This window comes from Schistocerca gregaria, chromosome X (assembly GCF_023897955.1).
Source record: "Schistocerca gregaria isolate iqSchGreg1 chromosome X, iqSchGreg1.2, whole genome shotgun sequence".
Lineage (NCBI taxonomy): Eukaryota > Metazoa > Arthropoda > Insecta > Orthoptera > Acrididae > Schistocerca > Schistocerca gregaria.
In genome coordinates, this window is record NC_064931.1 from 739,309,449 (window position 1) to 739,337,033 (window position 27,585).

General features: G+C 39.1%; 1 protein-coding gene across 1 annotated transcript in view; it reads right to left on the reverse strand.

Moving 5' to 3' along the window:
• LOC126299561 (uncharacterized) overlaps window positions 1-27,585 on the reverse strand; it is a 280,185-nt gene that overhangs the window by 63,639 nt on the left and 188,961 nt on the right. The window contains exon 10 of the mRNA XM_049991559.1: window positions 9,550-9,754. Within this exon, the coding sequence (XP_049847516.1) occupies window positions 9,550-9,754 (205 nt within the window). The remainder of the gene's footprint in view (window positions 1-9,549; window positions 9,755-27,585) is intronic.

Consider the following 27,585-nt stretch of genomic DNA (forward strand, 5'->3'; position numbering starts at 1 on the left):
TAGGCTCAGAACTGAATAATTTCAAGAACTGAGTGCAAATAACTATAGCATAAATGTGCCATTACTTTCCCACATTTACCACAGACCGTCCAAAACTTGCAATATATGAGGCATGCCCATTCTGCTGCAATTTTAAGTATCCATATGACTGGACACACAGTGTAATATTTTACAGTCATAGAGGCTAGGCTTGACATGTTCTAGCAATATTACAGTCCTAGATGCCAGGCTTGATATGTTCTTCCAACACAGGTAAATAAAAAGTAGGCATAAGTTAGGTTGTTTTTCAAGCCATTAGCATCTTCAGTGTATTTTTTTTTGCATAAGTTACATCACTTCCTTCCCATTCACTGCATGTATCCAAGAGACACCCCTTCTCAATCTCAGGGAGCTATGAAGCTCTGACACAATGGTGTAATCAACAGGAATTTTTACTTTTGCGTCTGTAACGTATGCACAGAAGTTGGTGGTACCATTTCACAATTTGAGAAATTCCAGCTACCTCTCTGGAAAACCATGCTCCTAAACTTGACATTCTACCACTGCTTGCCAAGTAGCCTGTGATGTCTATCATTCAATATGAAGCTTCTGAAAAGCTATATATGTGGCAGCAAGAAATACCGAGTGGAAAGTTGATTCCAACACTCATCAGAGTTAACATTAAGCAAAGTCAAATAATAGCTCAGGGGCAAGTTGAAGCTTTCTGTATGGAATCAGGCCTTGTTATTGAAATGCCTGTCACATTAGGGTTTACTGTGATACAGCTACATGATTGAGTGGCAACATCATAAACCATAATGTTTCTATGTCAATTACAGTTCCAACTACAAGTCAAGACTAAGAAACACCTTTAACCTGATCAGCATGAATGTTTACTCTGCAGTGGAATGTGCACTATTTTGAAATTCGCTGACAGATAAAAACTATGCCCTAGACTGTGACTTGAACACGGACCCTTGGCACCCATCATACCAACAGAGAAATATAGGCATGGTTCTTAATCTGCCTTCACAGCTTTCCATCTGTCAGTAACTCACTCATACTTTACAAACTTGGCAGAAGCTCCTCTCCAGAGGAAAAAAGTTTCTGTGGAGCTTGGAAAGTGTAAGGGATGTACCTGCAGAAGGGAAGCTGTGAAGGTGAGTCATGCTTGCGTTACTCCATTGGTAAGGGAACTGCCCACAAAAGGCAAGGGTCCAGGTTTGAGTCTTGTTATGGCTCAGACTTTCACCAGTTTTGATACTTAAGATCACCTCCCACATAAAATAGTATAAACTCAGTCATGTTACCAGAGAACACAATAATGAAATGAAATGCAGATTTATAAATTAAAATAAGCAATACATTCATGATCTTCACATACATAAACGTTTAACAAGTTTCTTGTAGCAATTATTTTCAACAGCAGCTATCCAATGTGTATCAATTAAAACATGTCTTTTTGCAAGCTATTTAATAACTCATGTGTGTTTCATCTTTATTAACAAGCCACTATCAATTGGTGATCTAGAATGTTACATTTTATTGGTTTACAAATTTTGATTTTATATTTAAAACAGTTCACATATGAATTTTAACGTAAAATGTGTCATTTCTTTGATGACTATATTGCTCTCTCTCATATGCATTAGGTGAAAGCCACACCTTTTCCTGTATTTTGCATGTTAATAACATGCTTCAATTGAAATTTCTGGGTTTCACTAAATTCTTTGCACATACTGTGGTTGACAATATAGATTCATAGTAACTGGCATCACTTTAACAGTAAATACAACTTCCTGCATTGATTTTGGTGTTTGGTGCATCATGTATTTTGTGTAACTAGTGGCAACATTCCTTTTTTTTATGTGTGTGTGTGTGGGGGGGGGGGGGGGGGGAGGGGGGGGGGGTCTTTTAACATGAAAGATGATTTGTCTTCAAATTTCACATCTGTTGCATAAGAGTGGTGCTAGTAGCACCTGGCTGCAAATCAGGTTTGCTTTAAATAAACAATGTAACGGTCAGGAGCATTAGTCACCTTTGCAATTGGACATACTGAATTGATGTTATTGAAGAATGCTTTTAAGATGATGAAGACACATTATTAACAGAGCACTGCGTTTGAATGGAGTTGTGTAATAGGGCTATGAGAAGCTGGATGTTCGTTCAATTATATTGCAGAAAGACTTGGCAGAAATGTAGCAATTGTACACAATTGATGACAGTGGTCACAGGAAGGTAGGGCTGGAAGAAGTCCGGACTCCAGACGGCCACAGGGTACTAGCTGGGGTGGTGTATCATACTCCATCTGCAGCAGCAATTCAAGAAGCACATGGCACCACAGTGACACAATGAACCGTTACAAATCAGTTGACAGCTCCGAGCCAAATGCCCTGTAGCATGCATTTCACTGACACCAAACCACCGCTGTTTACCACTTCATCATTGGAGGGTGGAATGGAGGTCTGTTGTGTTTTCTGATGAAAGCCAGATCTGCCTTGCTGCCAATCGCACAAATTGACATCCAGCACCCGTTTGACACACGTATGCACATATGCATGCTTGCATTCAAAAGTCTGGCAAATACACTAGTTATTAATGTACCATTATTTCACATTTGCAGTTGCTTTTCTTGCAATGACATTAATCTGCGCTCTCACAATGTTGACCATTTAAATATGTTACCTAGACAAATTTAGTCCTGAAATTTGGTTACTGTACATTAATTATATTTTGGTGTTAAGATTTTTTTTCTGTCAGTATATGATTTTTTTTTGTAAAGTTAGCAAGGTGGCTTTTCTTATTTATTCCACTGATCTTCACATTTTTCTCTTTTGTAGTTGGGCTGCAATTCATTTACCTTAAATGCTCTGCAACTGTTGAATAGCTTTTTGACTGTTTCCATGTTACTTGTATCAAATGTTCTACCAATTTGCCCCACATATCTCACATCACATGTATTGCAATGTAATTGGTATATTACCACTTTTGAGTAGATATTTGTGTACTTTGTTAGTTTTTGGATGTACTTTTGGATGGGATTCACTTCTGGATTGAAGCGTCTGCATGGAACATTTATGTTTTGTCTTTTGAAAATGTTGATTATTTTACGTGTATTTTGTTTCCATGTCCTTGTGGACCAACTTGAGTCTTCTTTCGTGTTATCGTATGTGATTTGTGTTTTTATCATTGTGCGTGCTTGCTTGGTGGAGTCTTGTTGTATTGTTGTTTGTAAATGAGTGTTAACTGGTTTTATTTTATTTTTAAATTGATTGTTTAATTATAATGCTAGATTATTGTAGTATCCACTGTTTATCGTTGTTTGTTTGGCAGTGTCTAGTTATTTTTGTTAGTATTCTGTGTTAAGCAGTATTTTGTTGATTGTAAGTAGTATATACTATATTTACCCGAGTATAAGATGACCCTGGTAATAAGATTCTTTTCCCAAGAAGCTTCTGGAGAAAAATTTATTTTTAACATATTCTGACTAATCAAAATTGCAAACTGACAAATATCCACCTAAAAAGTTAACAGTGTACATATTCTAAATTTATGCCATTTATTAGCTGTCTACATTTTGATAATATAAGGAGAAATAAAATAGCTGAAAAAAATTGTTGACACTACTTTGCACACCATTTTCTTGTCTACATTTTTTGATTACTAAGCCCGTCATCTTCGGTATCATTATTTTTAATCACCACCACCACCAAATTATTATTATAGCCAGCTGTAAAATTTATATCTACATTGTCACAAGTATTTGGCTGTTTCTTCCAAATAATAAGCAATTTCTGATGATGTGGTTACCGTGGGACCTGAGGACACAGCTGTTTTTATTCCAGTACATATCAGATTTTGTTTCTATAGTGATGTGAGAATGTTACAGTATCGCTTGGTTCCAAACCTATTGTCCGTTCGTTGCTCTCTCATAGGCTGCATACAATCAGCAACTGACACACCCCCTTTCATTCTCATCATATGTCACAGTGAATGTCAACAACAATGCAACATGAAAACCATAAGTATGCCACTGGTCCCATCTAGACTTTTACGGTCTCCTGTAGAAATGAATACTCTTTTTCAGTATTTGTCTAATTTTTAAGTCAGTTCAATTCTGACTACAAATGGATTCAGTCAAACTGCAGTTTAAATATAAAAAATGCCCATAAAAAGCTAAAGTACACAGTATAAATTCCCATAGTTGGCAACACAACATAGCTTGCTGCCTGCTCACTACACTCCTCCTCACACTCATCTAGTTCTCAGCTAAGCTGGTATCACTGTTCCCCCTACAACCCATCTGTAGTGCTGTGCTTGAGCAACTGTGAAACACAGACTGCAATATCTTCTTCAGTGCAAGCCATATTTATCAACAACAACTAATTCATAAATAAAATATTGCAATCACAATTCAGTGCAATCCTCAAACTTGCACTCATCCCCATATACTGATGTCTGTTGGCACTATCTCCATTATGGATCTTGCTGCTGCAATTTATTCTTGTGACAGCAGCTACAGTCACTTTAATATGATTTATTTAGTTTTTTAGACATTTCATTCTAGTTAAATTTTCCTTCTCATTTTATCTAAATGTCAGCCTCATATTATAAAACTGATTAACAGCTGGTAACATTTTTACCCATTATTCTAATATGTGAATAGTGACCAAATTTATCATTTTCAGCCCCCCATAGTAAAACAATATTTCTGCTTTTGAATGTCACCTTTACTTAAAAAGCAGCATAATGCTTGTACAGGGTATCCATACATGTATGAGAACTTTTATTGCAAATACAACAACAGTTTGTAAGATGATAGAATTTTGTGTGTTATTTCTTTCTGTGTTGCACAAAATTGCCAAATTTTTAGCAAAGAAATGGATTGTTGTAGTGCCTAGCTCATAGTTTCTAGCATACCCCTCACACTAGCACCACACAAGTCGAATGTCACGTAATTGTTCAAGCAATGTCAGTACTGTATTGGAAGATGATGTGCTGTTGTAAGGCAAATATCATTTGCCCAGTCCTGCCTTTCAAAATTCTTTAGAAAAAATATCTGCATGTGACCTCAACAACCAAAGCTTCATCTGTAAATGTAAAATGACCTCTATATAATCTATTAAACAATGAAAAATGGTAACCTCAAGCAGTAACAGTTTAATCTGCGGACATATGACGCTCCTGTATTTTTTGAGTGATGCATCGGGAAAAACATCATCTTACACTTGGGTAAATACAGTATTGGAGTGCTGTTTGTTTTTGAGAATGTAAGTGGTTTGAGGTTTGATGTAAGATTGTGTCAGTTGTAGGTTTACAGTAAACTGCAAAATTGTGCTGTTTGTTTTAATTTTTATTACACCTAAAAAGTTTATTATAATATCCTGTTTTTTCCTGTTGTGAATCTGATCTTTCTGTCTGTTGTGTTTATGCCTGCATATAGCTTGTCAGTATTTGTTGATGCTGCATTTATAAGGTGTAATATCATCCATGTATCTGACCCTCGTGCACTGTTTCTATTTGCAATAATGTTTTTAAAAGTAAGTAGTTCCATTTGGTTTGCGAAAATATTTGTTAATACACCTGAAATTGGAGAGCCCATTGGTATATTATCTTCCTTTTAGTAGGTTCTGTACTGAACGAAAGGTAGTTTTGTTTTGTTATTAGTTTTAGTAACATGACTGTTTCATTAATGCATTCATCTGGAAGTTGGCTGTTAGCTTTTAGGTTTTGTTGTATTTTGAAGTTTTCAGATAGAAATTTCTAACATAAATCGTGGAAGTGTAGCTTGTATATAATAGGTAGTACTGGAATGTTTTATTTGTTTGTTTTTGGCTTGCACCGGAGGGTATGTACAATGGGATTGTTTTGTCCTAATTTTTTCATCTAGTTTGTGGTCTGTATGTTCTAAGGTATTTTTTACCTTCTTCCAGAACCTGTTTGTTGGGTCAAATTTCAGTTTGTTAATATCATTTTGTGAAATGAGTTCTCGCGTTTTGTCAATGTGTTGTTTTTTGTCCTTATGGACAATTGCATTGTCTTTTCTGCTTTTTGTTTTGGAGTTTGAGTTTTCTGAGGGCTATAGGTTCTGTGTTCATATTGTTTTTGTCATTCCCAAGTCTGTTATAATTTTGAGGATATCATTATTTTTTTATTGGTTCTCTAGTTAGCCCAATATTCACATTGTTGTCCTTTTTACCTTATTGTGCTGTAACAGCTTCCGATTCTACAGTAAGCTTTCCTGTATAAGTTTAATCCATTTTTGTGTTAAATCTATACATTAGTCTTTTCATAATATTTCCCTTCCTTTACTGTTAAGTTATGGGTCTGTGAGATCTGTCAGTCTGGAGTAAAAGTGGTGATCATGCATTGGCGTTTTGTGTTTCTGTATGGTGTTTGTTGTATCATAAGCTGTGATATCTCTCGTAATACTCCAAAGGCCAAAAACTTTCCGTCTGAGTGAAAGCAGAGCAACCATCAAGAAGTGAGATAAATATCAACTGTAAGTAACCTTGCATTTTATGTTTAGGTTTACATGTGAACTGTTTTAAATAAAATCAGACATAATGAAACATTCCGGAACAGCTTCTGATGATCCCTGTTAATCCTTTCCAATACAGTTTTTCTACTCACTGCATTCTCCCTAACTCTTATTTATTTTAAGTGGATAATGATATGAAGGATTATGGGTTATTATGCTGCCATTTTTTAAAAAAAGTAAACTGCAATATGAGGTCACTTGACAACTTTATTTTCTTTTATGCTAGTTTTTGAAAGCACACATGATATTTTTGTTTTGGTTGTTTATAATTCTTTCTGCATGGTACTTCTTAAAACATCTCCCCAGGTGAATTCCAGGCTTGTTGTTCTTTTCTTTCATTTTGCATTATAAAATGTAACCTTGCATTCTGTCTTTTCTCAGTGTCTGTGATGACAGACTTCTACTCTTCTTTGAGTCTGTATTTCCAACCTGGCTGACTAGCTGTCTGATTAGATTCTTCTATAGCAAAGATTAGCTTGCAGCTGTTCTTCACATTCATTTCTGTCCATTGTGTATAGAATATAACTTTTCACTGCAGTAACTTCAGTCAGCCAGAATAATAATTTTTTTCCAAATTTTGTATGATCATCTTTTAAAACCACAGCAACCACAGTACTGATAAGCTCTGTTCAGCTCGGTTCACTCCTCCCATAAACTTAGTGTATTCTTAAGTAACAGTGGGTTTCAGGAACTGCACAGTTTGTTTCTTCCCATAAACAGTGATCAGTTGGGTTTGAGGACTAAAGATTGTCACTAACCTCTCGTCACTGAATGAACGAGATGCAATTTTCATCTCATTTTGATAGTCATATAACTCATTCTCAGCAAGTTTCATATTCCAGAATGAGATTTTCACTCTGCAGCGGACTGTGTGTGCTGATATGAAACATCCTGGCAGATTAAAACTGTGTGCCGGACCGAGACTCAAACTCGGGATCTTTGCCTTTCGCGGGCAAGTACTCTACCAACTGAGCTACCCAAGCATGACTCACGTCCCGTCCTCACAGCTTTACTTCCACCAGTACCTCGCCTCCTACCTTTCAAACTTCACAGAAGCTCTCCTGCAAACCTTGCAGAACTAGCACTCCTAAAAGAAAGGATATTGCAGAGACATGGCTTAGCCACAGCCTGGGGAATGTTTCCAGAATGAGATTTTCACTCTGCAGTGGAGTGTGCACTGATATGTAACTTCCTGGCAGATTAAAACAGTGTGCCGTGCCGGACCGAGACTCGAACTCAGGATCTTTGCCTTTCGCGGGCAAGTGCTCTACCAACTGATCCCGAGTTCGAGTCTCGGTCCGGTACACAGTTTTAATCTGCTAGGAAGTGTCATATCAGCGCACACTCTGCATCAGAGTGAAAATCTCATTCTTGGAAACATACCCCAGACTGTGGCTGAGCCATGTCTCTGCAATATTCTTTCTTTCAGGGGTGCTAGTTCTGCAAGGTTCACAGGAGAGCTTCTGTAAAATTTGGAAGGTAGGAGGCGAGGTACTGGCACAAGTAAAGCTGTGAGGACGGGGTGTGAGTCATGCTTGGGTAGCTCAGTTGGTAGAGCACTTGCCCACGAAAGGCAAAGATCCTGAGCTTGAGTCTTGGTCCAGCACACAGTTTTAATCTGCCAGGAAGTTTCAAGTTTCATCTTCTTGAAATTACATGAAAAATCCTGCCGAGAAAGCATAACTGTACCTATTAGATGAAATTTTATTTTGTGCAATTCCCCCCAAGTTAAGGGCTTATGTAGAACCTGTCAGTAAAGATGTGATAGCCTGAACAACCTGCCCAAGCTAGCAACTGCTTTGCCAAGTGGACCACTATTTGGGACGCACAAGGTAAACTAGGATGAATTAGTGTAGTTGTCTTTCCATAGTATGGAACGTGAGAAAAAACACAAGCATTTTCTGAATCACACAGACAGAAAACTCGTAAACCCCATTTTCTAGGTTTCTTTGGATTGTAGCTCTTGAATTCTTCCTGTTAATGCTTCTGTGCTCTCTTTTATAACCACATTCTGCAAGTCACCCAATGTGGCACTGAATGAAATAAGACTTGCACTTGGCAACTGAACCCGAATGGGACATCCCAGCCAACAATGCCATATGATCATTTCACTTTTTTCTTTTTGGTACATAAAGTTCTTTGCATTTACTGTTGATGTACTCACTAATGTTCTTTACCTTGCTCCCTCTCATATGTTGACACCCTTGAATTGTGACAGGTGGAACTATATGCAGCATCCAAAATATTTGAAAAAATGGAAATGAGTAAAAAAACATCTTTCAAAAACAGAGTTCATTCTAGCCAGTTTTCTGCAAAATAATCAACTAATTCTGTCTTCAAATCCTAGGCCATGTTCAATATTACACCAACATATGCCTTCAATTCTTGTAATGAAACATCCCTCCACAAGTGCCACACTGAGTATTTTGTAAGTGGAGCGACTTTCTGTATTTTTTTTTTTTTTAGCAAACATTTTTCTAGTATTCACGGTTCCACTAATAAAGTTGTCAGTGAAGAAGAGACAGAAATTTTCAGGTTCAAATTCTGGCCCAACATCACAAGGAATGGTGAAACTTCGTTGTGTGATAAAGGAAACTTCATGGGCTCACCGTCACCATAGCGATAAACTTTCCAGGTATTTGCTAAAGGTTCTCTCTCTTGTCCACTTTCCAATCCATCAGTGGATTCCAGTTCCCTAGAACCTACATCACAGCACACTGAAGTTTCCTCCCTGTAACTTTCCTCACTAAGTTCCCCTTCATCCAAGAAGTCTTTGAGAAGAGACATGGCAGTATCATCACATGCACATTTTCTACCAACCATCATCCTACTAGAAACATGTGAATGCAACATGCTTTGAGTTGTTAGATCTTCGTATTAAGCTCTGCTATGAACATTCCAACAATAGCTCGACAGTGGAGCAAAAAGGGTTAACAAAGACAAAACACATCTGGGTGATTAAATACATTCAGTTACAGCATGCAAAATGCTTTTTAACTGACCAAAAACAAATTGCGTTTCAGACTTACCGATATTGTGAGGCCAGAAACCTTTGAAGACGTGTAATCCGAGGCTCGAACTCTCACACGTTCTGGTTTTACCTCATCGTCAGTAGAAGATGATTTTGAAGGTTTCCTCAGAGATAATTGCTCTTTAATAAATTTCAGATCATCATTCTTTCTTTTACTAGTATTATCATCACTGTCATCATCATTTCGATAGTCATCCAGGTATCTAAATGGCAGAACAGATGTACAGCAATAAGTCTCTCCGAAGCACTAAGATAGATGAGATTACGTTATTTACAAAAAGAAAACTGACAATCTTATTAGTGCCAATAAAAAATTCCAGACAGATTTTTAGAAACAACTTATAGAACCAAGTGCAAGAATGGAAGGAAAATAAACAAACAAAATAACAACAATATTCTTATACCCATGGAAACAACAGAATCTAAGAAAGTGTGTAAATAAGGCCATTGATAAAATAGACACAATATTATTCATCTATTGTGATGACTAAAGCTCAGCTCTATGGCAGATGGTGACTGAAACCCTGATATCCTGGGCACTGAGTTCTTACCACATTACGCATGGAGTAGCTCCTAATTGTTGAGTTTGGAAGAAATATTATAAGGGAAACAGCACTGCTATTAAAATTTCAATTCATCCTGGACGTTTGGTGAAAATATGTAACTAGTTAAGGTGACTTCATGGGTAAGTAGGAGATCCCAATTCAAATAATCTGTTCTGTATACTGAAATAATGTGATTAGAGCATACATGTTGCCTTTATAAACATGACTAGCAAACACAGCAATGCTCCACAGTTGCTAAATAGGTTGTTGTTGTTGTTGTTGTTGTGGTCTTCAGTCCTGAGACTGGTTTGATGCAGCTCTCCATGCTACTCTATCCTGTGCAAGCTTCATCATCTCCCAGTACCTACTGCAACCTACATCCTTCTGAATCTGTTTAGTGTAGTCATCTCTTGGTCTCCCTCTATGATTTTTACCTTCCACACTTCCCTCCAATACTAAACTAGTGATCCCTTGATGCCTCACAACATGCCCTACCAGCCAATCCCTTCTTCTAGTCAAGTTGTGCCACAAACTCCTCTTCTCCCCAATCCTATTCAATACCTCCTCATTAGTTATGTGATCTACCCATCCAATCTTCAGCATTCTTCTGTAGTAACACATTTAGAAAGCTTCTATTCTATTCTCGTCCAAACTATTTATCGTCCATGTTTCACTTCCATACATGGCTACACTTCATACAAATACTTACAGAAACGACTTCCTGACACTTGAATCTATACTCGATGTCAACAAATTTCTCTTCTTCAGAAACACCTTTCTTGCCATTGCCAGTATACATTTCATATCCTCTCTGCTTCAACCATCATCAGTTATTTTGCTCCCCAAATAGCAAAACTCATTTACCAATCTAATTCCCTCAGCATCATCTCAGTTAACTCCACTAGAGTCCATTATCCTAGTTGTGCTTTTGCTGATGTTCATCTTATATCATCCTTTCAAGACCCTGTCCATTCCGTTCAACTTCTCTTCCAAGTCTTTGCTATCTCTGACAGAATTACAATGTCATTGGTGAACCTCAAAGTTTTTATTTCTTCTCCATGGATTTTAATACCTACTCCATATTTTTATTTGTTTCCTTTACCGCTCATTCAATACACAGATTGAATAACATCGGAGAGAGGCTACAACCGTGACTCACTACATTCCCTATCACTGCTTCTCTTCCACACCCCTCGACTCTTATAACTGCCATCTGGTTTCTGCACAAGTTGTAAATAGCCTTTCACTCCCTGTACGTTACCCCTGTCACCTTCAGAATTTGAAAGAGAGTATTCCAGTCAACATTCTCAAAAACTTTCTCTAAGTCTACAAATGCTAGAAATGTAGGTTTGCCTTTTCTTAATCTAGCTTCTAAGATAAGCCGTAGGCTCAGTATTGCCTCACGTGTTCCAACATTTCTACGGAATCCAAACTGATCTTCCGCAAGGTCGGCTTCTACAAGGTTTTCCATTCGTCTGTAAACAATTCACGTTAGTATTTTGCACCTATGACTTATTAAACTGAAAGTTTGGTAATTTTCACATCTGTCAACATCTGCATTCTTTGGGATTGGAATTATTATATTCTTCTTGAAGTCTGACGGATTTCGCCTGTCTCACACATTTTTCTCACCAGATGGTAGAGTTTTGTGAGGACTAGCTCAACCCAAGGCTGTAAGTAGTTCTACTCCATGGGCCTTGTTTCGACTTAGGTCTTTCAGTGTTCTGTCAAACTCTTCACGCAGTATCATATCTTCCATTACATCTTCATCTACATCCTCTTCCATTTCCATAATATTGCCCACCAAGTACATCATCATTGTATAGACCCTCTATATACTCCTTCCACCTTTCTGCTTTCCCTTCTTTGCTTAGAACTGGGTTTCCATCTGAGCTCTTGATATTCATACAAGTGGTTCCCATTTCTCCAAAGGTCTCTTTAATTTTCCTGTAGGCAGTATCTATCTTACCCCTAGTGAGATAAGCCTCTACATCCTTACATTTGTCCTCTAGCCATCCCTGCTTAGCCATTTTGCATTTCCTGTCGATCTCATTTTTGAGACGTTTGTATTCCTTTTTGTCTGCTTCATTTACTGCATTTTTATATTTTCTCCTTTCATCAATTAAATTCAATATTTCTTCTATTACACAAGGATTTCTACTAGCCCTCGTCTTTTTACCTACTTGAACCTCTGCTGCCTTCACTACTTCATCCCTCAAAGCTATCCATTCTTCTTCAACTGTATTTCTTTCCCCCATTCTTGTCAATTGTTCACTTATGCTCTCCCTGAAACTCTGTACAACCTCTGGTTCTTTCAGTTTATCCAGGTCCCATCTCCTTAAATTCCCACCTTTTTGCAGTTTCTTCAGTTTTAATCTACAGTTCATAACCAATAGATTGTGGTCAGAGTCCACATCTGCCCCTGGAAATGTCTTACAATTTAAAACCTGGTTCCTAAATCTCTGTCTTACCATTATATAATCTATCTGAAACTTGTTAGTATTTCCAGGCTTCTTCTATGTATACAACCTTCTTTTATGATTCTTGAACCAAGTTTTAGCAATGATTAAGTTATGCTCTGTGCAAAATTCTACCAGGCGGCTTCCTCTTTCATTTCTTTCCCCCAATCCATATTCACCTACTACGTTTCCTTCTCTTCCTTTTCCTATATTGAATTCCAGTCACCCATGACTATTAAATTTTCATCTCCCTTCACTATCTGAATAATTTCTTTTATCTCGTCATACATTTCTTCAATTTCTTCGTCATCTGCAGAGCTAGTTGGCATATAAACTTGTACTCCTGTCGTAGGCATGGGCTTTGTGTCTATCTTGGCCACAATAATGCGTTCACTATGCTGTTTGTAGTAGCTTACCCGCACTCCTATGTTTTTATTCATTATTAAACCTACTCCAGCATTACCCCTATTTGATTTTGTATCTATAACCCTATATTCACCTGACCAAAAGTCTTGTTCCTTCTGGCACCGAACTTCACTAATTCTCACTATCTCTAACATTAACCTATCCATTTCCCTTTTTAAATTTTCTAACCTACCTGCCCGATTAAGGGATCTGACATTCCACGCTTCGATCCGTAGAACATGTTTTCTTTCTCCTGATAACGACGTCCTCCTGAGTAGTCCTCACCCAGAGATCCAAATGGGGGAATATTTTACCTCTGGAATATTTTACCCAAGAGGAGGCAATCACCATTTAACCATACAGTAAAGCTGCATGCCCTCAGGAAAAATTACGGCTGTAGTTTACCCTTGCGTTCAGCTGTTCGCAGTACCAGCAGAGCAAGGCCCTTTTGGTTAGTGTTACAAGGCTAGATTAGTCAATAACCCAGAGTGTTGCCCCTGCAACGACTGAAAAGGCTGCTGCCCTTTTTCAGGAACCACACTTTTGTGTGGCCTCTCAACAGATACCCCTCCATTGTGGTTGCACCTACGGTGCGACTATCTGTATCACTGAGGCATGCAAGCCTCCCCACCCACGGCAAGGTCTATGGTTCATTGATGGGGGGGGGGGGTAAATAGGTATGGGAATTGAATGTATGTTCTTATATTCATCTTCCTCCACACTCTGTTCAATCCCCCCCCTTGTCGATCTCCTCCTCTCCGTTTTCCTGTTCCTCACCTCTTCCCACCTTTCTCTGCCTCTCTCCTCTTTTCCACTCCCTATGTCCACCCCCCCCCCCCCAAATCCTCTCCTCTCTAAGTATGAGCCTTGTTTATTGGTGCTTCAAAGTAAACCTTGATTAAAAATTGAGTAGGATTAAAATGAATGGGTAAATTGGTTGAGATTATTGGCACTGCTGGATCTGAGGATGGTGGCTTCAACAACACTATTTTGCATTGTTTAATCTGTGAATGGATAGGATTAGAATGTTTCAGATGACTGATTTTTAATAGTATTCTAATCATAAGCTGATAAGCCATAAATAAAACTCTCTTGTTTTCTGTTAAAATCAACTGCAACGAATAAAACAAAACAGCACATTCTTGTGCACATTAATATATATATATATATATATATATATATATATATATATATATATCTAAGAAGGAAGAATTTATATAGGAGAAATAATATGTCTCATGGTTTAAATCTCCTGATATCGTCAGGCTGTTAGAGAGAAAACTAAACACATTTCCACAAGACTTTTTTTCCTCGCAGTCAGTTTTAATAGAAAACCTCTACAGCATTGTTTAACAGAAATATGTAGCTTATATCTAAAGGTTTATTGGAGTGTCGTGCAAAAATTTGAAGTAAATTGATCAAGAACTTTTTGAGATTTTTGGTGACATTGTCAAACTATGACTTTTATAGTAGTATAGAATAGATACATGAGTCACTCCATTACATACATTTTTAGAGTACCTGAAACAGACAGTAGTTGTGCCTCTGCCAACGAAACATAATGTAGAAGACACAAAAATATAGTCCATTTCACTGCTTTTGCCATTCTCAAAAACAATGCAATCAATTATATAAAATATACTAATGAATTCTATCACCAAATCAATAACCCAGTAAAACAACAGTTTGGAAATTTATATGGCTGACAAGTGTTTGATTTGACATTCTGTACTGAACAACCGAGGTCCCACAACCATCTCTGTAAAGACGGACATAGGCATAATATCTAACAGATAGGGTATAGGAGTACATATAACACAGTCGTCAAATAAGGATAAACTTTCAGTGAAACACTTTTCAGAACCACAATACATTCATATAGGAATTCTTCAGGGTAGTATATTTGAACCAGCACTGTTCCTTATATACGTCACTGACCTGTCCAATAGTCGCAGTCATAGGGAGAGAGAAAAAGCTCTCTTTCCTCAGGAAAGCAATATTGTAATCACTCAGAAAGCAAGAAAACTTCCAAAGAAAGCAAATGAAATTGTCAAGGAAGTCCACAATTGGTCAATATACAATAAATTAAAATTGCATGTATAGAAAACAAATGCCCTGAATTTCAGTTTGATGAGGGAAAATGACACTCTTAAATTAAACGTCGATCAGGTTGTGCGAAAAACACAAAGTTTTTAGGAAAAAATGTTGATTTTCAATTGAAGTGATGTGAACATACAGAGCTACAGAGACAATGTCATTATACAGGTTATTGCAGTCTCCTATCATTAATGTGTAACAGCTGGTGACTTTAAGTTACATGCTTTTCGTATGTACACTCGGTTGTTAGTTATGGATTATTTATTTTATTTATTTATTTTTATGAGAGGGGGGGGGGGGGGGTAGGGGGGAGGATGGGAGACAGAGGCCAAATTATGAACACAGTTATCAAACTACAGTAAAGCGAAAGAATAATAACCAAAAATAGGAATCTGGCTCATTGTAAAGATCTGTATGAATTATTCGGATCTGAACTACATCACACCACTACATTTACTTATCAGTTATGCACATAAAGAACCTACATAATTACTGCACAAACAGCTCTATCTATGAACATACAACAAGATCCAGTTTGAAGTTATATTTTCCAAGGAAAAATACACAAGAAACTTGAAACAGCATTTTCTACCAGGAAATAAAATTGCACAATAAATTGCCCTAAGGAGATTAAAGACATTACAGAAACAAACTTATCTGAACAGGTAAGTAGAAAATACTCATTTAGTGATACATTCTCAACAGTGAAGGATTATTTAGATAAACAGAGTGTGAGTTTGGTGAAAATTGTAACACAAATAAATAATAATGAAATACCTTTGTCATTTAACAACACACTTTCATTCTATTGAGTGGTAGCTCATTCTGTATGATATTCCATTTGGGCTGTTACTTCGTCAAAGTTATGTTGGGGGGACAATTACTTTAGATTAGTGGCTTCTCTAAAGGCTCCTTGAATTCTGCATGAAGTGCATTTATCTTTAATATGAAATTGATGCTGATGTACTCCAACAACATAACTGGCAGACACAGAGCATCAGCAATTTAACAGACATGTTGGGTACTTATTTTCCAGCTAATCAATGCTGTAACAGGTCCTGCATTTCACTCACAGGTTGTATCACCAGCTTTGGTGCAACCTCAAAACTAATGCACAGCAGGTACGTTTCTAGCTGGTTGCAGCATTACCAATGTGGAACAAGTGGCAGCAATCGACAGTCGGGTTGTAGTGCTAGGTTATGAGCACCCATCACTCACCCAGCCATGGCTGCAGAGAGTTCTTTTTCATAGAGACACTGCATATTTTGTGGTCTTTCACTTAACTTGTAGGAAGTGATGCACCAACATCAACTGACAGGTGAATACTCATAATAGCACAAACAGAGCCTAGGTAAAGCCAAATGAAAATCTACAAAACATTAACTGCCAAGATTTGTTTGCTACTCTGCTTTTACTACACAATAATTCACATTCTTTCAGCCATCAAATCTTACTTTTGAATCTCACGAGTAATATGGTAACAACTGTTTTCATAAACTATACTGATTACATCCTCCCCCTATGAACCATGGGCCTTGCCGTTGGTGGGGAGACTTGCGTGCCTCAGCGAAACAGATGGTCGTACCATAGGTGCAACCACAACTGAGGGGTATCTGTTGAGAGGCCAGACCAACATGTGGTTCCTGAAGAGGGGCAGCAGCCTTTTCAGTAGTTGCAGGGGCAAAAGTCTGGATGATTGACTAATCTGGCATTGTAACACTAACCAAAATGGCCTTGCTGTGCTGGTACTGTAAACGGCTGAAAGCAAGGGGAAACTACAGCTGTAATTTTTCCCAAGGGCATGCAGCTTTACTGTATGATTAAATGATGATGGCGTCCTCTTGAGTAAAATATTCCGGAGGTAAAATATTCCCCCATTTGGATCTCTGGGTGAGGACTACTCAGGAGGACGTCGTTATCAGGAGAAAGAAAACATGTTCTACGGATCGAAGCGTGGAATGTCAGATCCCTTAATCGGGCAGGTAGGTTAGAAAATTTAAAAAGGGAAATGGATAGGTTAAAGTTAGATATAGTGGGAATTAGTGAAGTTTGGTGCCAGGAGGAACAAGACTCTTGGTCAGGTGAATACAGGGTTATAGATACAAAATCAAATAGAGGTAATGCTAGAGTAGGTTTAATACTGAATAAAAAAATAGGAGTGCGGGTAAGCTACTACAAAAAGCATAGTGAACGCATTATTGTGGCCAAGATAGACACAAAGCCCATGCCTACGACAGGAGTACAAGTTTATATGCCAACTAGTTCTGTAGATGACGAAGAAAATTGAAGAAATGTATGACAAGATAAAAGAAATTATTCAGATAGTGAAGGGAGATAAAAATTTAATAGTCATGGGTGACTAGAATTCAATAGTAGGAAAAGGAAGAGAAGGAAACGTAGTAAGTGAATATGGATTGGGGGAGAGAAATGAAAGAGGAAGCCGCCTGGTAGAATTTTGCACAGAGCATAACTTAATCATTGCTTACACTTGGTTCAAGAACCATAAAAGAAGGTTGCATTCATGGAAGAAGCCTGGAAATACTGACAAGTTTCAGATAGATTATATAATGGTAAGACAGAGATTTAGGAACCAGGTTTTAAATTGTAAGACATTTCCAGGGGCAGATGTGGACTCTGGCCACAATCTATTGGTTACGAACTGTAGATTAAAACTGAAGAAACTGCAAAAAGGTGGGAATTTAAGGAGATGGGACCTGGATAAACTAAAAGAACCAGAAGTTGTACGGAGTTTCAAGGAGAGCATAAGGGAGCAATTGACAGGAATGGGGGAAAGAAATACAATAGAAGAAGAATGGGTAGCTCGGAAGGATGAAGTAATGAAGGCATCAGAGGATCAAGTAGGTAAAAAGACGAGGGCTATTAGAAATCCTTGGGTAACAGAAGAAATATTGAATTTAATTGATGAAAGGAGAAAATATAAAAACGCAGTAAATGAAGCAGACAAAAAGGAATACAAACGTCTCAAAAATGAGATCGACAGGAAGTGCAAAATGGCTAAGCAGGGATGGCTAGAGGACAAATGTAAGGATGTAGAGGCTTATCTCACTAGGGGTAAGATAGATACTGCCTACAGGAAAATTAAAGAGACCTTTGGAGAAATGGGAACCACTTGTATGAATATCAAGAGCTCAGATGGAAACCCAGTTCTAAGCAAAGAAGGGGAAGCAGAAAGGTGGAAGGAGTATATAGAGGGTCTATACAACGATGATGTACTTGGTGGGCAATATTATGGAAATGGAAGAGGATGTAGATGAAGATGTAATGGAAGATATGATACTGCGTGAAGAGTTTGACAGAACACTGAAAGACCTAAGTCGAAACAAGGCCCATGGAGTAGAACTACTTACAGCCTTGGGTTGAGCTAGTCCTCACAAAACTCTACCATCTGGTGAGAAAAATGTGTGAGACAGGCGAAATACCGCCAGACTGCAAGAAGAATATAATAATTCCAATCCCAAAGAAAGCAGGTGTTGACAGATGTGAAAATTACCAAACTTTCAGTTTAATAAGTCACAGGTGCAAAATACTAACGCGAATTGTTTACAGACAAATGGAAAAACTTTTAGAAGCCGACCTCGGGGAAGATATGTTTGGATTCCGTAGAAATGTTGGAACACATGAGGCAATACTGAGCCTACGGCTTATCTTAGAAGCTAGATTAAGAAAAGGCAAACCTACATTTCTAGCAATTGTAGACTTAGAGAAAGTTTTTGAGAATGTTGACTGGAATACTCTCTTTCAAATTTCAAAGGTGGCAGGGGTAAAATACAGGGAGTGAAAGGCAATTTACAATTTGTGCAGAAACCAGATGGCAGTTATAAGAGTCGAGGGACATGAAAAGGAAACAGTGATTGGGAAGGGAGTGGGACATGGTTGTAGCCTATCCCCGATGTTATTCAATTTGTATACTGAGCAAGCAGTGAAGGAAACAAAAGAAAAATTTGGAAAAGGTATTAAAATCCATGGAGAAAAAATAAAAACTTTGAGGTTCATCAATGACATTGTAATTCTGTCAGAGACAGCAAATGACTTAGCAGAGCAGTTGAACGGAATGGATTGTGTCTTGAAAGGAGGATATAAGATGAACATCAACTAAATCAAAATGATGATAATGGAATGTAGTCGAATTAAGTCGGGTGATGCTGAGGTAATTAGATTAGGAAATGAGACACTTAAAGTAGTAAAGGAGTTTTGCTGTTTGGGGAGCAAAATAACTGATGATGGTCGAAGCAGAGAGGATATAAATGTAGACTGGCAATGGCAAGGAAAGCGTTTCTGAAGAAGAGAAATTTGTTAACATTGAGTATAGATTTAAGTTTCAAAAAGTCGTTTCTGAAAGTATTTGTTTGGAGCATAGCCACATATGGTAGTGAAATGTGGACGATAAATAGTTTGGACAAGAAGAGAATAGAAGCTTTCGAAATGTGGTGCTACAGAAGAATGCTGAAGATTAGATGGGTAGATCACATGACTAATGATGAGGTATACTGAATAGAATCGGGGAGAAGAGGAGTTTGTGGTGTAACTTGACTAGCAGAAGGGATCGGTTGGTAGGACATGTTCTGAGGCATCAAGGGATCACCAATTTAGTATTGGAGGGCTGCGTGGAGGGTAAAAATCGTAGAGGGAGACCAAGAGATGAATACACTAAGCAGATTCAGAAGGATGTAGGTTGCAGTAGGTACTGGGAGATGAAGAAGCACAGGATAGGGTAGCACGGAGAGCTGCATCAAACCAGTCTCTAGACTGAAGACCACAACAACAACAACAACAACAACAACAACAACAACAACATTGATTACATCCAGGTATTGAGATTATGGCCTTTGTAGCAGATCTACTTGAAAAGTCTCAGGATGATTCTGTATGGAACTCATCTGTTGTAACATGTCTCACTAAATTTCCTACCGCTTCAGAAAATACTGTTAGGTATACAGGGTGAGTCACTAACTATTGCCACCAAGAATAACTCTGAAACTATGACAGGAGTTGAAAAGTTTGTGGGACAAAAGTTGCACGAGACAACGGGGGCCATAATATGTCGTCGTCTTTTTGTTGCTACGTGGGCTTGCATCCGAGATATGATGGTCATCTTTGTTCTTTTATGGGATGCTATAGTTTATTAGTTATTTTCTGATAGCAGCTATCGAGATGAATCCAACAATGTGTAAGGTCTTTGAAGGTCATTCAAGGTCACAAAGGGTGCATGAACATCAATTTACAGAAAGTGTTTGAAGTGATGACCATTGGTATCAATGCAGTGCTGCAATCTTCTTATCATGGATTGAGTGGTATTCCTAATAACCTCAGCACTTATTGAAGCACATGCTCTGACAATTCTCTCTCGTGTATCATGCAAATAGTAAATATTCACCAAATACGGCGTACCCATCTAATTTACCATTGACATGTAAACACCATTAGATGGTTTCGCAATACAACACTAATAGGAACAGTAAGACTAATATCGTCGAATCAAGAGAATGTGAATGATGTGTTCCTTCGAAGAACAAGTCGATACACTTCTCATTTATGGAGAATGGCAATGAAATTCAATAAGAGCTAGAGACTTATACACTGAAAGATATCCTCAACGTACTTGCCCTACACATCATACATTTAAATATGTGTATGATAAATTGAGCACAACTGTATCTTTAATGCATTGGAAACATATCCCACAAAGGAACGTTACTAATGAGGAAACAGAAATTGGTACTCTTGCCACTGTGGTTCAAGATCCTTATGTTAGTTCACGTCAAATCGCAAGGGAATCTGGCATGAGCCAGAGTAGTGTTGTTCGTGTTCATGTTCTGCTTCACCAGAAATATCACCCTTACCATATCAGTCTCCACCACGAATTAACTTGCATGGATTGTATGTGTCACATTGAATTCTGCCAATGGGCTCAACTTCAGATTCAGAGGGATGGCACATTTATTAATTTCATTTTATTTACTGATGAGACTACATTCACAAACCATGGAAATTTTAACTTGCGTAACATGCATTTTTGGGCAACTGAAAATCTGTGTTGGCTGCAGCAAGTTGCACACTAAAAATGTATGGCATGGGAGTCTGGAGGATAGAATTATAGGCCCCTACTTCATTGAAGGAAATCTTCATGGTAGGAAGTACACCACATTCCTGGAAGAAACACAAGTTCTGTTATTGGAAGAAATACTTTTAGGAACAAGGAACAGAATGTGGTATCAACACGACGGGTGTCCGGCACATGTTTTGCTGATGGCGAGAAATGAGTTGCAGAGACAATTTCCAAATCAGTGGATTGGATGCGGATGAGATATGTCGTGACCAGCTCGTTTGCCAAACTTGATGCCTCTGGATTTTTTCTTATTGGGATTCGTAAAAGCCATTGTTTATAAAAATGTTGCAACTACATCTGAAGATATGATAAGGAATACCACTCAATCCATGACAGGATGATAGCAGCACTGCACTGATACGAATGTTCATCACTCTGAAGATCTTCTGTAAATGGACATTCATGCCACTTTCGTGACCTTCATTGACCTTCAAAGACCTTACTGTTACACATCACTGGATTTGTCTCGATAGCTGCTATCAGAAAATAAGTACCAAACTATAGCATCCCATTTTTTTTAAAAAAAAGTTGACCTTCATATCCTTGAAATGACCCCACATAGCAACAAAAAACCAATGTTATATTTGGCCCCCGTTGTCCCATGCAACTTTTTTTGTCTCACAAACTTTTCACCTCCTATCATACTTTCGGAGTTATTCTTGGTGGCAATAGTTAGTGACTCACTCTGTATACAAAACATATTATCCAGTGTTGTTAACCTTTGCCATCACTCATGGAGGATGAGATCAGAGGTGGAAAGCATAAATAGTGTCACGAGTGTTTGTTATTAACTGTAGGGAATGCTACCAGGTGGATAATAAATGATTTTCCAGAATGAATTTTCATTCTGCAGCAGTGTGTGTACCTATTTGAAACTTCCCAGCAGATTAAAACTGTCTGCCAGATGAGGAGTCAAACCTGAGACCATGGGCTTTCATGGGCAAGTGCTGTTGTTGTTGATGTTGCTGTTGTTGTTGTTGTTGTTGTTGTTGTTGTGGTCTTCAGTCCTGAGACTGGTTTGATGCAGCTCTCCATGCTACTCTATCCAGTGCAACATCTCCCAGTACCTGCTGCAACCTACATCCTTCTGAATCTGTTTAGTGTATTCATCTCTTGGTCTCCCTCTACAATATTTACCCTCCATGCTGTCTTCCAATTGGTGATCCCCTAATGCCTCGGAACATGTCCTACCAACCGATCCGTTCTTCTAGTAAGCTCGACCGGTAGAGCACATGCCTGTGAAAGGTGAAGGTCCCATGTTCAAGTCCCAGTTTTGGATGCAGTTATAACCCACCAGGGAGTTTAAAACATAATTTTGGTTCCAGTTCGAACTAAAAGCTCTGAAGGAGATTATACGTTGCAGTCATCAATGAGATCAACACATTTTTATGAAGGATCAGATGAATAGTGACACAGCTGTATTGATTCCTCCCTACCCAGGTATAGTTCACACAAAGAGTTTATATCTTCCGCATATAGCATGTGCACGCTTTGCCTTGCGAAGGGTCTTAAGGCCATGCACAAGTGGAAATGTGTTCAATGTTTTAAGTGTAGAGTGGGACTCTGGTGGCCCAGAGTGATGTCTGTATTGGTCAGATGCCAACCACGAGTTCCAAGGCGGATGGCCAGCAGAGAGGCAGTCTTTTAACTTCCACCAACTGGAAGAGATACATTGTGCTGTTGTTTGCCCAAAGTATCACAGTGCAGGGCATATTGGCCATACCATGCCAAAGGTTGCTGTCTTAGCCTCATCCATAATCTGATTCATGGTAATAATCAGACATTTTGTTTGTAGGTGATTAGGGTGTTATGTGGTGTGTCAGTGACAGACTATACACCATTATGTGTGTGTTTCAACTAAAGTGTGGGATTTCACATTACGTTTACCAAATGCCAACATGCACTCTCTGAGCACTGAAATATGAATATTTATTCACTCACTCTCTCTGTTGTTTTAAAGTATCAGAAGTAACTTAGCATAAGGCATGGACACACTGGTGAATTGTAAAAGGAGCTGTCTGAAATGTTTTACCCTAGGCAGGTATGACAGAGCCAGTGTCACTTTCCTATACAGCTGGATAAAGGCAGTATCAGGTGTAAACTGAGCAGACTATTGCATTTATTGGGCACTTGTATGTTATTTACTTTAATTACTAAGGATTCAGATTTTCTTGTGAAGTGACAAGCAGAGCAAATCTTTTGACTTCAAAATATTATGTAATTGGATGTCACTCAAAGTTCAGCTCAAATAACTGAATTTTTGCTTAGTTCTGATTACAATTTTGGATTTAAAGTGTGCCGTTCTTTCATAAAGCAAATTTTAGTTACTGTTTACATTGTCTGTTCTTAGTGCCAAAGCCCATTGCATTTTCTTAAAATTTTGAAACTTAGTTTGTTTCAGTTTATTACTAATGATACTATAGAACTGTTCGCAAGTACCAATGTATGCAAACTGACTTTGCTGTCTGTTACATAAATGTTATATAGGAGGGCTCAGTCGCTTACAATCTGATCCCTAATATCAAACCTACCAAATGGTAGAAATAAGCATGGTTATTACTGGGCAAAAGCATACACTAGTACTGAGCAGTTATTGTTTATAGGCCGAGAATTATAGTCTTGCACCCTTTCTTCATACTAGTCATTATAGTTTTCCTTGTGCTTGCATAATCCTGTTGACTACTGACACGAGAACTGTCCTGGAACTGAAGTATTTAGGGTATGACTGTTTACAGTGTGAATTAAGAATTCAAGGCAAATCTGAAGAGTGCAGAGTGGCTGCATTGTGCCGGCGGCTGCAGGGTGCATTGGACAGGCTGGTGAACATCACATCACATCACAGGCAGTCTGGGAGGTGAGTACTGCATGTGCTGCAGGTTATTCCTTACTTGGTGTTATTCAGGAAGGAGCTGCTTTGTTAGATGGTATCTCCCCCTCTCGCACTCAGGCAATGAGGATGTACGCTCTGGCAGATCAGACTGCCAATAGAGTTAAGGATACCCATGCAGTTAACAAGAAGCCTAAGTTCATACCTGATATATCAGAGTTAAAGGACAAAACTCTTTTGGTGTAAAGACATGTGTCCCTTCTTAAATGGCAGGATGGAGTAAAAGAGGGGAGACTCAAGAACTAGGGTGTACGGAGGAGTCTAGTAAGCGAACAGAAGTGTGTAATCATTTTAGTAAGCTTCCAAACCCCATCTTTCCTGTTATCCAAAGCATCCACATTTTGTCAGTTAGTGACATCGATCACATAACAAAGGTGTTAGGGTTAACTTTAAGGCTTGAAAACCAGTCCAAGGCCTTGCAGATACTGCACAAAGTGGTATGTCAAGTTATTTACCCTCTTGTCGAGGGGCATTTAAGTAAGTTAATAGCTGAAGTTTTGCAAAGTGGTGGTTCCCTCAGTGCGCTCTATGAGAGGAGTCTGTTTTGTGCTTGGGAGTACATAGACATAAGGACCTAATTAATGAATACCTTTACATGGAGCAAATTTCTCATGAAACACTAGCTGAAATGAAATAAAATGTCATGTGGCTAGGGCCTCCCATCGGGTAAACCGGTCTCTTAGTGCAAGAGCCTTTTGAGTTGACACCACTTCAGCAACTAGCGCATCAATGGGGATATGATGATGATGACGATGACACAACATCCAGTCCCTGAGCGGAGAACCTCTGACCAGCCGGGAATCGAACCCGGGCCCCTTAGCAAGGCATTTCCAGCTGATTACATTAAACGTGTGTGAGTGGCCAGGGTTGCATTGTGGGTAGATTTGCAGAAAGCGAGGCGAGTACTGCATCTGATGGAGGCTATCCCTTACTTGGTGTTATTCAGGAAGGAGCTGCTTTGTTGGATGGAGATACGACCATAAGATCATTTATGTGTAATGTTTACAGGTAATCTTCATTCATTTTCCTATCTAGACAAAATGGCAACCAGTGTTAAAAATGTCAGACACAAGGACTAGAAACAGAGTGGTGGTGCGCCACACACTGGTTTGAATTATAAAAGGAACTTGCTGAGTAAAGTGCAAAAGGAGACATGCAGCATGGGTTTTTCTGTGTGGGAGTGGGCAGATTTTGGCTAGAGATTGCAAAGAACCGTCAAAGTGACTTCTGAACAGTTGACCTTGACACAGAAGCAGCATTCCAGTAGATCCCACACAACTGCTGTGAGGTATATGCTGTTAACACCACACATTTGTTGATTGTGTGTGTGTCACCTTTGGTTCAGAACCTGTGTGTGCATTGATTGATCATGGCAGTAGTGTTTCTGTGGTTGATTTTGATTGATTCTAGGAAAATAAACAGGTTGCAGGGTTACCACAGCTGTGCAAAACTGCCAGTTCGTCCCTGGAGAGTCATTAAAGGTTGTTGGGCAGTTACACTGCAAGCTCAGGATTGGAAATTTTACCGGGCTTCTGATGTTTGTAGCTCTTTCAAATGTGATTGTTTTGGGAGCTGATTTTTTAATGAGAACTCAGTGTATGTTAGGTTATTCAGGGAAAGAGATGTATTTTAGTTTTAACCTAAGAATAGATACTCATTCTGCAGACACCTGGCCTCACCTGGAGTGGGCCATGTTCAAGCTGAAGAATTGGGTTCTGATGTAGGGCACGTGCCTGAGCCAGAACCCACACAGTTGGTGGATTTATTGTAACAATTTCTAAATGTTCTCACAGATAGACTGTGGGTCATGTGTAAAATTCAATAAAGCTGAATGACCAAGTTTCAGTGCAGCAAGTTCCCAACAATGACCAGCTGCTGATGGGTGGAGTTATCAGGCTATCTGTTTCTGTGTATGCAGTCCCCTTCATGTCCAATCCAACCTGTTCCAGCTATAGGCCAGTTGTCAATTATTGTAATCTGAACCAAAAGGTTGTGTTAGAATCTGTTCCTTTCCCGGGCTTGCACAACTGTTTTATGTGGTTGGCTGGGGCATAGGTTTTCATGATGCTAAATTTAAACCAAGTATACTATTAAATACTACTTATTGAGGATTCCAAACCAGTGACCACCTTCTGCACAGACTATAACTTATTCAAATTAAACAGGGTGCCTCTTGTGTTGTCCACAGGAGTGGCAGGCCTGACCCATCTATTAGACTCAGTGCTGGGAGACTTTAATTTCAGATTTGTGTGTAACTACCTAGATGGCATGGTAATTTACAGTGCTAGCTTTGGAGCACATTTAAAGCATCTGAGTGAAGTGCTACAACAGCTCAGGGAGGCAGATTTGATGGCCAAGCCAACCAAGATGACACTGGCCAGGAGAGAAATTTCATTCTTGAGGCATATACAGGGTGTTTCAAAAATGACCGGTATATTTGAAACGGCAATACAAACTAAACGAGCAGCGATAGAAATACACTGTTTGTTGCAATATGCTTGGGACAACAGTACATTTTCAGGCGGACAAACTTTCGAAATTACAGTAGTTACAATTGTCTACAACAGATGGCACTGCGGTCTGGGAAACTCTATAGTACGATATTTTCCACATATCCACCATGCGTAGCAATAATATGGCATAGTCTGTGAATGAAATTACCCGAAACCTTTGACAACGTGTCTGGCGGAATGGCTTCACATGCAGATGAGATGTACTGCTTCAGCTGTTCAATTGTTTCTGGATTCTGGCGGTACACCTGGTCTTTCAAGTGTCCCCACAGAAAGAAGTCACACGGGGTTCATGTCTGGCGAATAGGGAGGCCAATCCACGCCGCCTCCTGTATGTTTCGGATAGCCCAAAGCAATCACACAATCATCGAAATATTCAGTCAGGAAATTAAAGACGTCGGCCGTGCGATGTGGCCGGGCACCATCTTGCATAAACCACGAGGTGTTCGCAGTGTCGTCTAAGGCAGTTTGTACCGCCACAAATTCACGAAGAATGTCCAGATAGCGTGATGCAGTAATCGTTTCGGATCTGAAAAATGGGCCAATGATTCCTTTGGAAGAAATGGCGGCCCAGACCAGTACTTTTTGTGGATGCAGGGACGATGGGACTGCAACATGGGGCTTTTCGGTTCCCCATATGCTCCAGTTCTGTTTATTGACGAAGCCGTCCAGGTAAAAATAAGCTTCGTCAGTAAACCAAATGCTGCCCACATGCATATCGCCGTCATCAATCCTGTGCACTATATCACTAGCGAATGTCTCTCGTGCAGCAATGGTAGCGGCGCTGAGGGGTTGCTGCGTTTGAATTTTGTATGGATAGAGGTGTAAACTCTGGCGCATGAGACGATACGTGGACGTTGGCGTCATTTGGACCGCAGCTGCAACACGGCGAACGGAAACCAGAGGCCGTTGTTGGATCACCTGCTGCACTAGCTGCACGTTGCCCTCTGTGGTTGCCGTACGCGGTCGCCCTACCTTTCCAGCACGTTCATCCGTCACGTTCC